The sequence below is a fragment of the Scyliorhinus canicula genome, chromosome 16 (genome assembly GCF_902713615.1).
Source record: "Scyliorhinus canicula chromosome 16, sScyCan1.1, whole genome shotgun sequence".
Lineage (NCBI taxonomy): Eukaryota > Metazoa > Chordata > Chondrichthyes > Carcharhiniformes > Scyliorhinidae > Scyliorhinus > Scyliorhinus canicula.
In genome coordinates this window covers 22617370-22633325 of record NC_052161.1, presented here as the reverse complement: position 1 = coordinate 22633325, position 15956 = coordinate 22617370, and the positions used below count along the sequence as shown (strand labels likewise).

Below are 15956 nucleotides of genomic sequence, written 5' to 3'. Positions count from 1 at the left end.
CAAAATAGAAACTAATTCGGCTCTGACCTCCTTTGTTAGTGAGCTAATTATTAACAACATTTTCAAAAGTCACTGACTCTGTAAACTAGGGGGAGTGAGCTGGATCCTTTCGAGGGCCTGGCCTGGCTTGGTTAGGAGCAATTTCTCACTAGAAAGTCGTGGGTTCATGACCCACTCCAGGGTCTCAGCACAAAATCTAAGCTGCTACTTCACTCCAGTGCAGTAGTTATCCCACAATTGCTATCAGAAAACTGGTCATTGTTACATTGCTGTTTCTGGGAGTTTGATGTGCTCAACCTGTGCACCGTGTTTATTACATTACAACAATTTGTTTTTCATTTAGAGTCCCCATTTCATCTTTTCCAATTCCAGGGCCGGGATTCTAACCCGGGTCTTCAGCGCCGCAGTCCCAATGCTATCCACTACGCCACATGCCGCCACTACATTACAGCAATGACTACATTTCAAAAAGTACTTCAATGAGATACCATAAAGTAAATGCATATCGTAATAAATCATTTTCCAATGTTAGAGATGGTGTTTAGATATGTAGGAAATAATAGGATTGAGATTGGTAAAATTTGAAGTCTTGTGGTTTATCAAAAACGATTGCCTGAAAATGTTTGATGAGGTTCCACATAAGAGGTCAATGTGCAAAGTTAAAGCACATGGGATTGGACGCAATATATTGACATGGATTGAGAATTGGTTAGCAGATAGGAAACAAAGAGTAGGAATAAATGTGTCTTTTTCAAATTGGCCGGCAGTGACTAGTGGGGTCCCACAGGAGTCAGTGCTTGGGCCACAGCTTTTCACATTATACATCAGTGATTTGAGATCAGGGAAGCAAAAGTAAAATTTCCAAGTTTGCCGATGACACAAAAGATGTGAGTGGCGAGGAGGACGTTAAGTGGCTTCAAGGTGAGCAAGTGGGAAAATATGTGGCTGATGCAGTGTAACGTGACTAAATGTGAAGTTATCCACTTCAGACGGAGAAACAGAATAGCAAAGTATTATTTAAATGGTGATAGATTGGGAAATGTTGACATACAAAGGGACTTGGGTGTCCTAGTACTCCAGTTACATAAAGCAAGCATGAATCTCACCCCTTAACTCATTATTTACAGCTATTATCTCCATATTCAAACCTTTGCATTGGGTTGGAATTTCTCCATCGTCCAGATCTCTGTTGCTCAATTATGTTGGTACTACATCATCGAATCATAGAATTTCTACAGTGCAGAAGGAGGCCATTCAGTCCATCCAAGAGTCTGCCCCACCCTCTGAAAGAGCACCCTACCTCGGCCCACACCCCACCCTATCCCCGCAACCCAACTTAACCTTTTGGATATTAAGGGTAATTTAGCACAGTCAATCCACCTAACCTCACATCTTTTGGACTGTGGGGGGAAACCAGTGCACCTGGAGGAAACCCATGCAGACACAGGGAGCATTAGGGTTTCACCACTCAGGCCATTGAAGCATGATAGGATATGAATAGATCAAAGCTGCAGATAGGTTTTCAAGGCGGTCAATCACAGACTGCTACTTGAAAGCTATGAATGGCTTGCAGATAATGGATCTGTGAGAACCAGATGCAGGCACAGCTGCTCTCTTTTGAGGAATGGACACTTGGAGCAGTAAGGTTAAGTATTCCAGCTATAATGCTTCCCATTGCCCCTTCTACACAGCTCTCTAGCTTCCAGACAGGGGTCCCTTTTCTGGGGAGGGCGATCTGTGTGTGGGGTGTCTGTGGAGGGGCTTCCTCTAGGCAGAGGGTCCTTGGGAGTGTCTCCCTTTTACAGGGGTCCCTGGGGAATTCCTCTTTTACAAAAGTTCCTGTTGAGGGTCCCCCTATTACAGGGTCCCTGTGGAGGGGGTCATGGTGGGTTCTGCTAGAGCAGGCATGGGTAGACAGTGCATTGTTGAGGGGTGGCCTTCAGATGGGCTTGAATGGCCTCTACCAGCCTGGCCCATCGTAAGGTCCATCACATCAGGTTCGCGATTGGTGCGACTACAAGTGATCCACGACCACGTGACTCCGGTCACAGGGACCAGAGAGTCACAGGAGGGCAGAGCATAGGGCGCTGGGCCCACTAAATAGATGCAATTGGTTCTTTAAGACCTATTTACATCCCCTACTGGTGCGCATTGTAGACCTCATTCATGCCATCAGCAGGAAGCGGGGGTGTCGAAGCATTGCGTTCGGATTGGCACCCGGCGCCAAATCTGATTTCCCCCCAATGCCCGATTCGCCGTCCCATTGGGGAACGCATTGCGGACATCCCAGGATGAAGAATCCCTCCTGGAGTGTTTAGGCTTGAGACCTGCAGTCACTTGGATATTGCAAAGGAATAACAAGGAATGATAACGTTGGAAGCTGTCATTGCACAGGCGCATGACCCTCACAGGGGCCCCCGTTGATGCCTACGAACGAGGGAACTTTCTGCCAAGGATATGGTACTGCTGCAAATGCAAGAGAGATAGAGCCACAAGCAATCCTTCACAGACAGCAACTTCACTGAGTTCGGTGCCAAGTCTTTAAAGGTTCTAAAGTTCCACCTACCTTTCTGATAAACATGTGACAATCAGGGAGCACTATGTAAGAGTAAGAGGTCCAGTTGTCGAGTCAGCAGGGCAAAGACTCCAAGTAGAAATCAGAAAGAATTATGTGGCAATCGGTAGCATTTGATTTTTTTTGTACATTGGTGTCCTTGTACATTTTCATGTTAATCTCATCAGGTCTCTCTTAATTTAATGACGCAGTTTTGAACAAACTTTATCCCAGATATGCCAGTCCAAAGATGTGCGGGTTAGGTGGATTGGCCATGCTAAATTGCCCGTAGTGTCCTAATAAAAGTAAGGTTGGGGGGGGGGGTTGTTGGGTTACGGGTATAGGGTGGATACGTGGGTTTGAGTAGGGTGATCATGGCTCGGCACAACATTGAGGGCCGAAGGGCCTGTTCTGTGCTGTACTGTTCTATGTTCTATATGTTTTTTGACTGCTTGTTTATTTGTTAGCAGCGGGCTTTACAAAGGGTCACTCATGGCTGGCTCTGCCTTCAGCTGCCTGGTTTCAGAGCCCTAGAATTCTCTCTGTAAATCCCTTTGCATCATTCTCATCCTTTCAAACCCTCTTTAAAACATACCAAGCTTTGCTCCTCTGATGATTTTTCTTGGCTTGGTGTCAATTTTTAGCTGATTATGCTTCTGTGAAGTAAGTTGGGAAGTTTTCCCATGTTAAAGGTGCGAGATAAATGGAAGCAGCTTTGTCGTCATTGATCAGTGATTCTTCATCAATCAAACTATGACTAAGATCACTTGTGGCTGTTTGGATTAGTCCTATTGCTTGAAAGAAGAGTTGTTGTTAGCAGCAGCCCCCCCCCCCCCCCCCCCCCCCACCACATTGTTTCAATTTGGCTAATGCCCTTATGAGTGCCTCGACTGAACCGATCTCACCACAATTCAGGGCAATGCAATCCAGACCTGAACCACTCTTTGTGTGAAAAAGATTGACCCTCAGCATACCCAAGCATAAAATATCGAATCACAAAAGAAATTTAAAAGGGAAATAAGGTAGATAAAAAATCACCTCCTGGAACATGTGAGGAAGATATTATGGAAGAAACAGCATCAGCCTTCTTTGTTCTTTTCATATTGTTGAATATTGAAAGTTGACTTAAAACTTTGAACATGGACTAACCACAAATAGTTGATCTCATTAGATATAGAACAGTACAGCACAGAACAGGCCCTTCGGCCCTCAATGTTGTGCCGAGCCATGATCACCCTACTCAAACCCACGTATCCACCCTATACCTGTAACCCAACAACCCCCCCCCCTTAACCTTACTTTTATTAGGACACTACGGGCAATTTAGCATGGCCAATCCACCTAACCCGCACATCTTTGGACTGTGGGAGGAAACCGGAGCACCCGGAGGAAACCCACGCACACAGGGGGAGGACGTGCAGACTCCACACAGACGGTGACCCAGCCGGGAATCGAACCTGGGACCCTGGAGCTGTGAAGCGTTTATGCTAACCACCATGCTACCCTGCCATATCTTGGACTCAGTTTGGATGACAATCATCAGCAAAGGACATTTTAAATGAATGCATAGGGAATGTTAACTATCTAATTTTGAGTTTTTATTATTATGGTTGGAAGCTTTCTATTCTTCAGGAAATTCTGTAAACCTTCCACATGGTGGTGCTGTTGAACTTCTTAGAAAGAAAATAAGGATCAACGTGCTCAATGCATTTCAAGTTATTCATCACAACGATGCGGCAACAGCGGAATAGTGAGCGTGCAATTTGTTACTAAATACGAAGAAATATTAGCAGTTGAAAGGAATTACTACCATGCCTTGAATGGTGATGTTGACAAGTTAAAATCGACCCCGATTTTGTATTTCGCGGAGGATCTGGAAGGCAATTACAGCCCTAGCGGGTAAATGCTATTTGATGGAGGAATAAAATTAATAGGCATGTCAAGAATGCTTTAATTCAATGTTTCCATTAGGAAGGCCATATGGGTGTGTTGTGAAATTCAACAATTCATACTAACATTAATTATTCATTCCTCCTTCAGACGAAACAACAAACCACTCGCCAAATCAAACCAATATCAGAAAGAATATCATTCAAAGAAGAAAATCTCTGGGTACATGGAACAACTTTTAATGTTGGAGGATACATGTGATTATACACGAAACGTAAGTCTGCAGTTCAAGATATGGCATTCACCATTTGATTTATTTCCAGCTCACCGCTGTTACAATAAATTTAACAATCAAATATGTCACATTTATATTTTTAATACTTGAGATAAAAGTATGTACAATACTTTAAATATTGTATATACAAAAATAAAAATAACTACTGCTTTGATTATTTAAAAGGAAAATTCCTTAACATTCCAAGTTTTGTCCATTTTAGTTATCAACAAAGTAAGTGTAATATTAAATTACTGCATGACCACATCAGTGCTCCATTTCAGCACGGTTAGCATTAAGAAATTAAGTATTAGCAAGCAGGCTGTGATTATATAGTAGCATTCTCCAGGTAGCTTCATTGAAACAAGATAAAATTCTTAGTTTACATTCAGGAAATATAGATACTTAACCACATATCTGCATACATGTGGCATTTAAGGTAATATTCCTTGGCATTCCAGAAGTGTGGTGAAATGATTGGTATTGCTAGGCTCTCCTCTGACTTACAGTAAACTTCTAATCTGAACTATAATATGACTTTCAGTTTTAGACATAATCAATAATTCTGAATTAGGGCACGAGGGCTTTTGGATGACTGGTGACATCTTAGTAATTGAGGAAATCAATGCCAGCTTTGACACATTTGGAAGTGGCAATATCAACAGCCATTGCTTTTATCTCAGTATCTCCAAACTGCATTAGTGTTTGAATCTCTCTTCGTGCCGGCAGTGATGGACTATCAGTTCCCGTTAGATCAAGACGAAGAGTGCCACACTTCTTCACACTAGCATCAGTGATGAAGTTAACATTATCATTTTCTGAGCAGTATATATTGATCACTATAACCATTTGTGATGGCTTTGCAGGAGTGTAACTGCGTTTGACAGTCTCTCCGAGAGCCACAGACTGGTCAGCTGTGATGAACTTGTCAAACACATCAGTACACCAGCGCGTGCCATCTTTAACCAGTAGCTTTTCAGTGGGGTGCCTCCCTTCGACAAATCGATTCAACACCCCAACTCCATAGGTCAGTGGCGAGCGCCGAACTTTAATGATAGTGGGGTCCAGTCCAAACAGCACTGCCCCTTTTAGAATAGTGAGTCCCACGTCATGAGGAATTATGACTCGGCACTTGTCAGCAAGATTTGATTGAATAGCCTGCTGAAGTAAAGGTGACTCAGCGAATCCACCCACCAAGAACAGAAACTTCAAACCTGAAACTTCGGGTTTCTGGAAAAGATTAACTGGAGAAAAACACAGCACATCAGAAAAATATCTTATTAAATACAGATGGGTTCTTCATATCATAATTACTTCTGCCAATGATGCAGGTGTTGCAAAATGGGGAGATGTCTGCATTCCATTTCGATTTGACCTTCGGAAGGATGTGCAAACCTAATTTATAAACTAGTTTAAGCCAGCCGTGTCTGTGAGAGGATCCTCTTGTCTCTGTCATGGGGAGTCAAAGGTGATTGACCAGCGTGATACATTTATGTTCAATAAGGATTTGTCAGCTTTTTGTTGCTGTCATTGCCTGGATAATCATTAGGACAAAGATTGCTTATTGAGGAAAGAATTCTCTCTTTTAAATGTTCATGTATGTGAGGCAACAGAACCAGGGGAACAGACAAATGCATGATCCCTCATAGTTGAACCTTTAAAGGAATGTTTTTGAGGAAGATTTTAAATATTTCAATGTTAAAGCCTCTAAAGTGAAATACTTTATTCGGCATCAATGACTACTCTGGAGCCTCATTTTATGTTAAGTTGTGAGTTGATATCTGGATATGACACAGTTAACTAAAAGTCCTGTTACCAATGTGTGTGTAGCACTGCATCATGAAAGCAGGGATAGGATGCTGCATTCCACAAATCGATTCAACACCCCAACTGCATAGGTCAGTGACTAGTCCATAACCTATTGGGTCTGTTCGTTGAAATTATTTATTTTGCTGTGAATACAAGTTATAAGTGTTGAGAGGAGATTGAAACCATCACATCAGATTTTTTTTTTAAATTGCCTAGAAATCTGGATAGATACTTGAGAAATCCCAGAATCATACAGTGCAGTAAAGGCCCTTCAGCCCACCGAGTCTACACTGCCGCGTAAAAGGCACCTGATCTGCCAGTCCCAATCCCATTTGCCAGCACTTGGCCCACAGCCTCGAATGTTAAGACATGCCGAGTGCTCATCCAGGTACTTTTTAAAAATATGAGGCAATCCACCTCTACCACTGTCCCAGCATTCCAGACCCTCTGGGTTTTTCCTCAATTCCTCCCTGAACTTCCCACCCCTCACCCTGAACTTGTGTCCCCTCATAACCGACCCTTCAACTAAAGGGAGCAGCTGTTCCCTATCCACCCTATCCATGTCCCTCATAATCTTGTACACCTCGATCAGGTTGCCCCTCAGTCTTCTTTGCTCCAGCGAAAACAACCCACGCCTACCCAACCTCTTTTCATAACTTAAATGTTCCATGCCAGGCAACATCCTGGTGAAATGCCTCTGCACCCCCTCCAGTGCAATCACATGCTTCCTATAACATGGCGACCAGAACTGCCCACAATACTCCAGCTGTGGTCTCACCAATGTTCTATATAACTCCAATACGACTTCCTTGCTTTTGTAATCTATGCCACGATTGATAAAGGCAAGTGTCCTATATGCCTTTTTCATCACCCTTCTGTCTTCAGGATATTTAATGTAATGTCATATTTTGGAATGTCCCACTGGAATGAACAGTGCTTGTTGCTGTTTTATAGAAATGGGGAATGCTAAAGTGATACATATCTGAAAGAGAAAAACAGGTTAACATTTGGATGGAGCCTTGGAGACATTAGCCTCTTTTTCTTTATAGATGCATATCCAGCATTTGTATACTTTTTAAAAAGCTTTCCTAATAGCAAGAATGTATTACTGTGCATTTACATTTCTCACACTGGACCTCTTGGCTTTACGTTGTGTTGTGATGGCCAATGTAGGTCCAGAACCCTTCAAACATGCTCAAGGGGTATATCATTAATAGTACAATCATGCTGATATTTTGCAGATTTGTCTCCAAAATTAAGAAGCTTTGCGTCTGAGATTTCAATAACAAATGTGATAAAGGAGCTTGAAACACAGACGCTTTCACAATGAGATGTTTCTAAAAGCCCAGGATACGCGTCAATCGTTTAGTTGTAAATTGTGATATTTGCAATGCATTTTCATTGTACTAAATTAGATTATATGACTTAGTTTACTCTGTTATACTTATAAATAACAAGCATTTGTACATTAATTTCTCTTTAAATAAATCAAGTCCATCTTTAATTGCATCTAACAACGTTGCTTTTTCATCTCAACAGTGTACTTACGTAGATGTTGGATGATATGGTCAACAGTGGGTTTAAATAGAGCATTCATAGCATCTGGGTTCATTCTTAGCATCCCTTGGGATGACCACTTTACAAAATTCACACTGCAGGAAAAATAGGATAACTGTTGAGCTGATGCACAGGCTAAGAACAAGAGCTTCTAAATCCAGCTAACATTTGCTGTGTGTTAATAATTGCTAACTGGAAGAATGACACTCAAACAAAATAGGTCAGGATTACAGCAGGGTCAGAAGGGTGAGTAGAAATCGCACCGTATTACTACCCTGACAGGAAGAGGGAAATCCTGCTCTGTGCATCAAATAGTTCTGCCCAGCCTTCACTGTCATGTTAATGTTTTCCCACTTACAAGAGAGAGTGACCCACAACTGTCAGGAATCTCGGGTATCTGACTATCGCCTTTCCTGGGAAATCTGGCTCGGACCCTTCACGAGGACAAGGCCTTGAAATCCTTGAGCACATTTGGCTAAAACTATTGGAGACGAGGATGCAGACAGGCTAAGTTTTCACAAGTTCACCTGCAGCTCACTTGAATAAGCGTTTGAAAATTCAAACGCAATTGCACAATACAAAATTGGGCAAACGTGGAGCATCTTTTCATTCCTTTTGTCTAGCTATCGCAACACAAAGCACCAGAGAAGGGGCAAAAAGAAAAAGGTGAGCAGAATTTCATCTCTGCCCAACCAACAGGAATCTTGGCCATCATCAGCTCAGGAAAATCCCGTTCTAAAAAGATGGAGATAGTGCCAGTGAGAATTTTCACTGGCTGCACAGAAGGACGCTGCAGGTGTAACTGAGATGTGACAACAGGAAGCATAGAAACATCAAAGTTTAGCCCACAGCAGGAGGCCCATGTCTGTGCAAGCTCACTGCTAGAGAAATCCAAAACTGAGTCCACTGTTCCACTTTCATTTGCTGCTTCAAATATGAAGTGTATTTTATTGGGAACCCCATTACCATACAGTTAAATGTCATTATGCCCGGACAGTATCCTGGCACTATCATTGGGGAAATATGGATACGTGTGTGGTGGGGGGGGGGGGGGGGGGGGGGGGGGGTGTTCCCGGGGGGGGGGGGGGGGGGGGAGCGGCACATTCAGAGCCCTCTCTGTCAACATGAAGACATGAAAATGTGGTGTGAAATGCTGGCGATGCAGGTTGGCGAGGCATCCTCCGGGACAACACTTTAAAATGCAAAATTCCACCTGGAGACATGAGGACAAGTCCCACTGCAGCAGCTGAAAATTCATATTTAGTTTATATTCCAGCTTTATTAAATAAAATTAATATCAGTAATGATGACCATGAAACTACTGGATTGTTGTGAAAACCCATCTGTTATAATAATGCTCTTCTGGGAAGATATTCAGATAACCTTATAATAATGATAATCGCTTATTGTCACACGTAGGCTTCAATGAAGTTACTGTGAAAAGCCTCTAGTCGCCACAATCCGGCACCTGTTCGGGGAGGCCGGTACGGGAATTGAACCCGCGTTGCTGCCTTGTTCTGCATTACAAGCCAGCTATTTAGTCCAGTGTTCTAAACCAGCCCCTGTGTGCTAAACCAGCCCGTGTGCTAAACCAACCCTTGTGTGCTGAACCAGCCCCTGTGTGCTAAACCAGCCCCTGTGTGCTAAACCAGCCCCTGTGTGCTAAACCAGCCCCTGTGTGCTAAACCAACCCGTGTACTAAACCAGCCCCTGTGTGCTACACCAGCCCCTGTGTGCTAAACCAGCCCGTGTGCTAAACCAGCCCCTGTGTGCTAAACCAGCCCCTGTGTGCTAAACCAGCCCCTGTGTGCTAAACCAGCCCCTGTGTGCTAAACCAGCCCCTGTGTGTTAAACCAGTCCCTGTGTGCTAAACCAGCCCCTGTGTACTAAACCAGCCCCTGTGTGCTAAACCAGCCCCTGTGTGCTAAACCAGCCCCTGTGTGTTAAACCAGTCCCTGTGTGCTAAACCAGCCCCTGTGTGCTAAACCAGCCCCTGTGTACTAAACCAGCCCCTGTGTGCTAAACCAGCCCCTGTGTGCTAAACCAGCCCCTGTGTACTAAACCAGCCCCTGTGTGCTAAACCACCCCCTGTGTGCTAAACCAGCCCCTGTGTGTTAAACCAGTCCCTGTGTGCTAAACCAGCCCCTGTGTGCTAAACCAGCCCCTGTGTGCTAAACCAGCCCCTGTGTGCTAAACCAGCCCCTGGTTATACGGTCTGGCCTCTATGTGACTTTGGATACGGAGCAATATGGTTGACTCTTAGCTGCCCTCTGAAATCACTCAGTGTCCACAGAACAATAAATGCCGACCTTGCCAGCAATGCCCACATTCTAAGTATAAATTATAAACACAATCTCCTCTCCATTTTCTCTGCCCCAATGGGGATAGTCCCAGTACCTCAATTGTCTCTCATAGTGTGAGGTTGAATAAGAGGCATAATTTACCCATGCCTGAAAGAGGTGGTAAACATTGTACACGCAAATAAGGGGTCCAACACCTGCCTGAGGTGCCCTGCTCCAAGAATGGTGCTTGGACCCAGATAGTTCTTTCACGGGAAGCTTTCAGGAAAACCAGCTGAGAGCAGAAAACTAATCTCAGAGCTCAGGGATTATGTCATCATTGGCTTTCTGAGAACTCTCACGTATCCATTAATTTCCATTTGTCACCTTGCATCACTCTCCAATATTCCTAATAGGGAAAACTCAGGTAGCTGGGAAGCTCGTATTAACCAACAAACCTGTGCTGTACAAATTAAAGCAGAAAGTACTTGTGCTCATGAGAATGTGAAGCAAGGGTTAATAGCTAGAACCATCTAGAATTAATGGGACACATTAGTGGAAATTTACTAAGGAGGGAGTTATTATTGAATTCGTGAGCCGATTCATGACTGTAAGCCAAATAGCCTTGAGAAACAAGGACGATGACTGGATGACGGAATATGAAATGTAAGAGCCATTGATAAATCATGGCTGGACACCTGGTGTTTTGCTAAAATTGCTATACGCTCATGTTCCAATAGATAACCTCAATGTCTGTAAAATTATGTATTGAAAATATGACAATAACAAATTAATCATGTACTAAACATTTGGTAAAAACAAGCTGTAATCTGTACTGGAGGCAAGCTCAAGTGAATGTAAGGGACAGCCCCTTAAAAAAATATATAAAGATAGGATGCTTTGGGCAAAACTTTGGCACACTCAGAGGTGTTTCTTTGGAATACCTAGAGGGCTGCCCAATAAAGAATATTCTAAGTACGAGCGTGTTCGAGACTGATAGATAAGTGAATTAAAGAGACATTCACACTCAGACTACGCACCTGCTTTTTCTGAGGGCGTGCTCCACACTGTGGCCTCTGAACTTTTTGTAGTAATCGATGAATGAGAAAGGCAAATTGATATTGAGTGGATTGATTCTCCCAGGAGCAGCAGCCCTTTTACGCGACTCAAATGCTATCATCAAATCTACCCAAGCTGCTGGGCGTTTGATTTTAAACTGTTCAATGAAATCCTCCCCAAATATTTTACAGAGGAGTTTTTCAAATTCAAAGTCCACTCCTATAGAGCCATAGGGACCACCTGGAATTTAAAAAGATGGAAATTAGTTGAAACAATAACAGCTTGCATTATTTAACTCCTTTAACATAGTAAAATGTCCCAAAGTGATTCATTGCGACATTACCAAACAAAATTGGACACTGCCACATGAGGAGATATTGGGACAAGTGATCAAACATATGAACCCAGAATTTCCATGGAGACGAAATGGCTCTGTACCTTAGCCAAAACGTTGCAGGAGCCCAAATCTGCAAGTCTCACCCCCACTCACCATTTTTACTGTGGGGGAAGGGGATTGGAAACAGGGGTGGGCTATAGTTCACACTTGTGGTTGAAGCAAGCAGTGGCGCTTTCACTCCGAGGCAGTTTTTATCAGCCATGTTGCTGAAACACAACTTCACCAATTTTAGAAAAACGCTTAAACCTACTGGACTTCTTTGAAAAGATCAATTACCACTAGAAGAGGTCAGGTGCTCTTTTGGGATTGTTAAGAGGAGATATGAATGTGCTTAAAAGGTGGGCAAGTTCTGTGGAACTGTCAAATCATTTAAATCCCCTGCTCTTTAGATTTTAAATCAAAAATAAAACAGTCAAGTGTGTTTCTCAGTTGGAAAAACAATCAGTACTTGTAATTTCAATGGAAAACCCTGCAGTCGAGCCAGGGGTGCACTGTATGTGTGTCGGGGGGGGGGGGGGGGGGGGGGGAAGGGGGAGGTGCAGGGGAGACCGGGGACCCTCCCATAGTGTGTTCAGGCTGGGGGGGGGGGGGTCGGGCGTCTCTTTGGGCGCCTCGCAAATTGGAAAGGCCACCAGCGAGCAGACCTCCTCAGTGTATAAAATGGGGCTATGTGCAGCCTCGGCCACATATACAATGCAAGTCGTGCTGCATAGCCATGTGTTTCTCGGCACTGCAAGCACCAGGAAACACGCAGCTAAATGTGATCAATATGGGGCGTTGTTCCCAATTAGTTGAATTGAGCCCCAAGTGTCATTTTATTTCTGCCAGGTGTTTGAGTGCAATCCAGACCAGTATTCACCAACACTTAGTCATTCTTTTTGAGTTTGGGCAGTTTCTCACCAAATAGTCCTACTTTCTGGAGTGGGGAACTAAAGATTCTGGGAAGACGGTTCATGAGAGATCGGTGCGCCATTTTTAAATGGGTACCCGGATCTCCACGAGGTTGTGAGTCCCCCACATCCCTCTCCGCCGCGGATAGTGTGACCCCCTGAAGACATGGGCAACACTCCCAACCCTTAACCCTGGAGGGGCAACCCTAATCACCAGGATACCAGGTTGGCACTGCCCAGACACCAGGTTGGCATTGCCCTACACTGTCCCTGACCACCCGGGAGCTCCAATGAATTCCGAGCCCCAGCGGCTTGGCCGTTGTGTCTGGTCTCCATTTTCAGCGACCAGTACTAATTCGCGTCAGCGTGTGGCTTGGCCGGTGCCTACTGGGAGCCGGAAGACTGCAGCCTCAAAGGACTGCGCATATTTAAATATGAGGCTAATGGCCACAGCGCCCTGGGTTGAGTGCATCTTGCGCGGCTCAACACCCACCATGAAACCCGTTTTTGGCCTCTCCAGCTGTGCACGTGGGGCTACAAAATAGGTGCCGGGTGCAATGCTGTGAGAAAATCCCGCCTGGGTTCTTGCCTGTTGAAAGCACAACTACCGATCTGGAGCGACTGAAATCAGGAATGCTCGAGCCCAGAAATGGAGGAGTGCAGAGGTCACAGATGGCCAGGGAAGTTTTCAGAGAAATGGAAGGCAAAGTCATGGAGGGATTTGAAAATAAAGAGTGAGAATTTTAAAATCAAGGCTTTGCTGAACTGGGAGTCAGTATAGATCAGCAAGAATGAGGATGATGAGTAAACAGGACGATTGACGATTTATTTGTTACAGAGATAAGAATGTCAGGGGCAAGCCCACCATTTATTACCCATCCCTAAATATCCTCGAAAAGGTGTTAGGGAGCTATCATCTTGAAACGCTGCAGTCAATCTGGTGCAGCATACCCACTGTGTTGTTAAAAAGGGAGTTCCAGGATTTTGACCCAGTGATAGTGAAGTACTTACTGGCGATATAAATCCATGTCAGGATGATCTGTGACTTGGAGGGGACAATGTTCCCTTGAATGTTCTGCACTAGTCCTTCATACAGGTTGTGGGTTTGGAAGAAGCTTCAAAGGAGACTTGGTGAGTTGCTGTGGGGCACTTTGTTGATGATACACACTGCTGCCATAGTGCATCAGTGACGGAAGGAGTGATTGTTTAAAGTAGAGGATGGGATGCTGATCATGCAGGCTGCTTTATCCTGGACGATATTGAGCCCTAGAGTGTTGTTGGAACTGGCAAGTGGAGGGTTTTTGATCATACTCATGACTTGTGCCTTTGAGGACAGGCTTTGAGGAGGAGCGGCATTGCTGAGTGATGATGCGGTGAACCTTGTCAAATCTTGGGCAGCATAGTCGCACAGTGGTTAGCACTGCTGCCTCACAGCACTAGGCGCCCGGGTTCAATTCTCACCTTGGGTGACTGTCTGTGTGGAGTCTGCATGTTTTCCCCGTGTCGGTGTGGGTTTCCTCCAGGTGCTCTGGTTTCCTCCCACAGTCCAAAGATGTACAAGTTAGGTGGATTGGCCATGCTAAATTGCCCCTTAGTGTGTAGGTTAGGAGTGGTTACAGGATTACGAGGACACGGCTGTTTGGCAAGAATGAAAACCTGGGTTGAAGGGGTTCAAAAATGCTTAATAGACCTAATGATATTGCACAAGCGTTTAATGTAATGTAATGGAGTTATATTTATTTTTTATCTTTAGTTTTTGTATCTTTCCAGTATATGATATAAATGCGCTAAGCACCTCTTCAGTCATTTAAAGATTTTTGATAATATATAACTCTATTGTTAATATTTTCTGGAAATATACTTTCTGGTCTTTATAAAAGCATATGTAAAATTTTTTACATTTTTCTACTGGTATTAGATTTGAGAACTCCACGGTTATAAAGGAGTTAAATTTACGATTGAATCATGATGTAAACCAATCAATTAAAGATTTTTATAGGTACTTCTTTTGTTTCTAGTGCAGCCAGAACATGAAACACATTTTTTCAGTATATGCTGTGCAGTTAGAAATGTCTGATTTACCAAATACAAAGGGAAACCTGTTCACCTGTAATTTGGTGATAGCGCTTATTGACATTCATTGTGTATGCCGGTAAGGGACAAGGAAACGTCTTTTTATTTGTGTGGACAATAGGCAGATGGTGGCTGGAGTGTATCTGTCAGCTTCTACATAACACTGGCAAGAGATCTGGCTAATTTTCATTGTTGGGAAACATTAACATGAATATATGGGGCTGGATTCTCTGTTTGAGAGACTAAGTCCCCACGCCGGCGTGAAAATGGTGGTCTTTTACGCCAGGAAAACTGGCACGAAACGGCCACCGATTCCCCGCTTTGCTGGGGCCAGCAGGGAGGCGGTGTAGAGCTCGTAGCTCTAGTTGCCGACATGGCCCTCAGCATTTCTGGTTCCGTGGCCGCGCATGTGCACAGCAGCGGCTTGCAGCGGCCACACCATGCTTCATGGCGGACTCAGCCCACGGACCCGGATCACAAAAGTAGTGCCCCTCCCTTCAGCCACTCGCGCACACCGAACCGCCCGCCCACAGTGCCCCCAGCCCTGAATGAAACCCCCCCTGCCCACGGATCGGCCCTCCCCCGACTGTGTCGACGCTGGATTGAGTCCGCAGCCACCATGTGAGGTTCCTGAATGGTGTGAGCACACGCAACCCACGCCGTTGGGAACTCGGCCAGTCGGGGATGGAGCATCATGGGGCGGACCTCAGGCAATGGCCTGAGGCAGTGGGCAGCACGGTAGCATTGTGGGTAGCACAACTGCTTCATAGCTCCGGCTTGGGTCACTGTCTGTGTGGAGTCTGCCATCCTCCCCGTCTGTGCATGGATTTCCTCCGGGTGCCCCAGTTTCCTTCCACAGTCCAAAGATGTGCAGGTTAGGTGGATTGGCCATGCTAAATTGCCCTTAGTGTCCAAAATTGCCCTTAGTGTCCAAAATTGCCCTTAGTGTTGGGTGGGGTTACCGGGTTATGGGGATAGGGTGGAGTTGCTGACCTTGGGTAGGGTGCTCTTTCCAAGAGCTGGTGAAGACTCGATGGGCTGAATGGCCTCCTTCTGCACTGTAAATTCTATAAGTGGCGCGGCATACTCCTAGAATACGCCGTTTTTCAAAGGGCAGAGAGTCAGAAAACCGACGCCGCTCCCAATTTTGGTGTCAAAACGGGCCCCAGCACTT

The 15956-nt window shown here is 44.7% G+C and overlaps 1 protein-coding gene across 3 annotated transcripts in view; it reads right to left on the bottom strand.

Moving 5' to 3' along the window:
* Window positions 1–4661: 4661 nt before the first annotated feature.
* Window positions 4662–15956, bottom strand: part of hspa12a (heat shock protein 12A) — a 176576-nt gene continuing 165281 nt past the window's right edge. For all 3 annotated transcript variants that reach the window (XM_038821533.1, XM_038821535.1, XM_038821534.1), the window contains 3 exons: window positions 11404–11662; window positions 8076–8179; window positions 4662–5962 (listed from right to left, as the gene is read on the bottom strand). In XM_038821533.1, the coding sequence (XP_038677461.1) occupies window positions 5325–5962; window positions 8076–8179; window positions 11404–11662 (1001 nt within the window). In that variant the 3' untranslated portion in view covers window positions 4662–5324. The remainder of the gene's footprint in view (window positions 5963–8075; window positions 8180–11403; window positions 11663–15956) is intronic.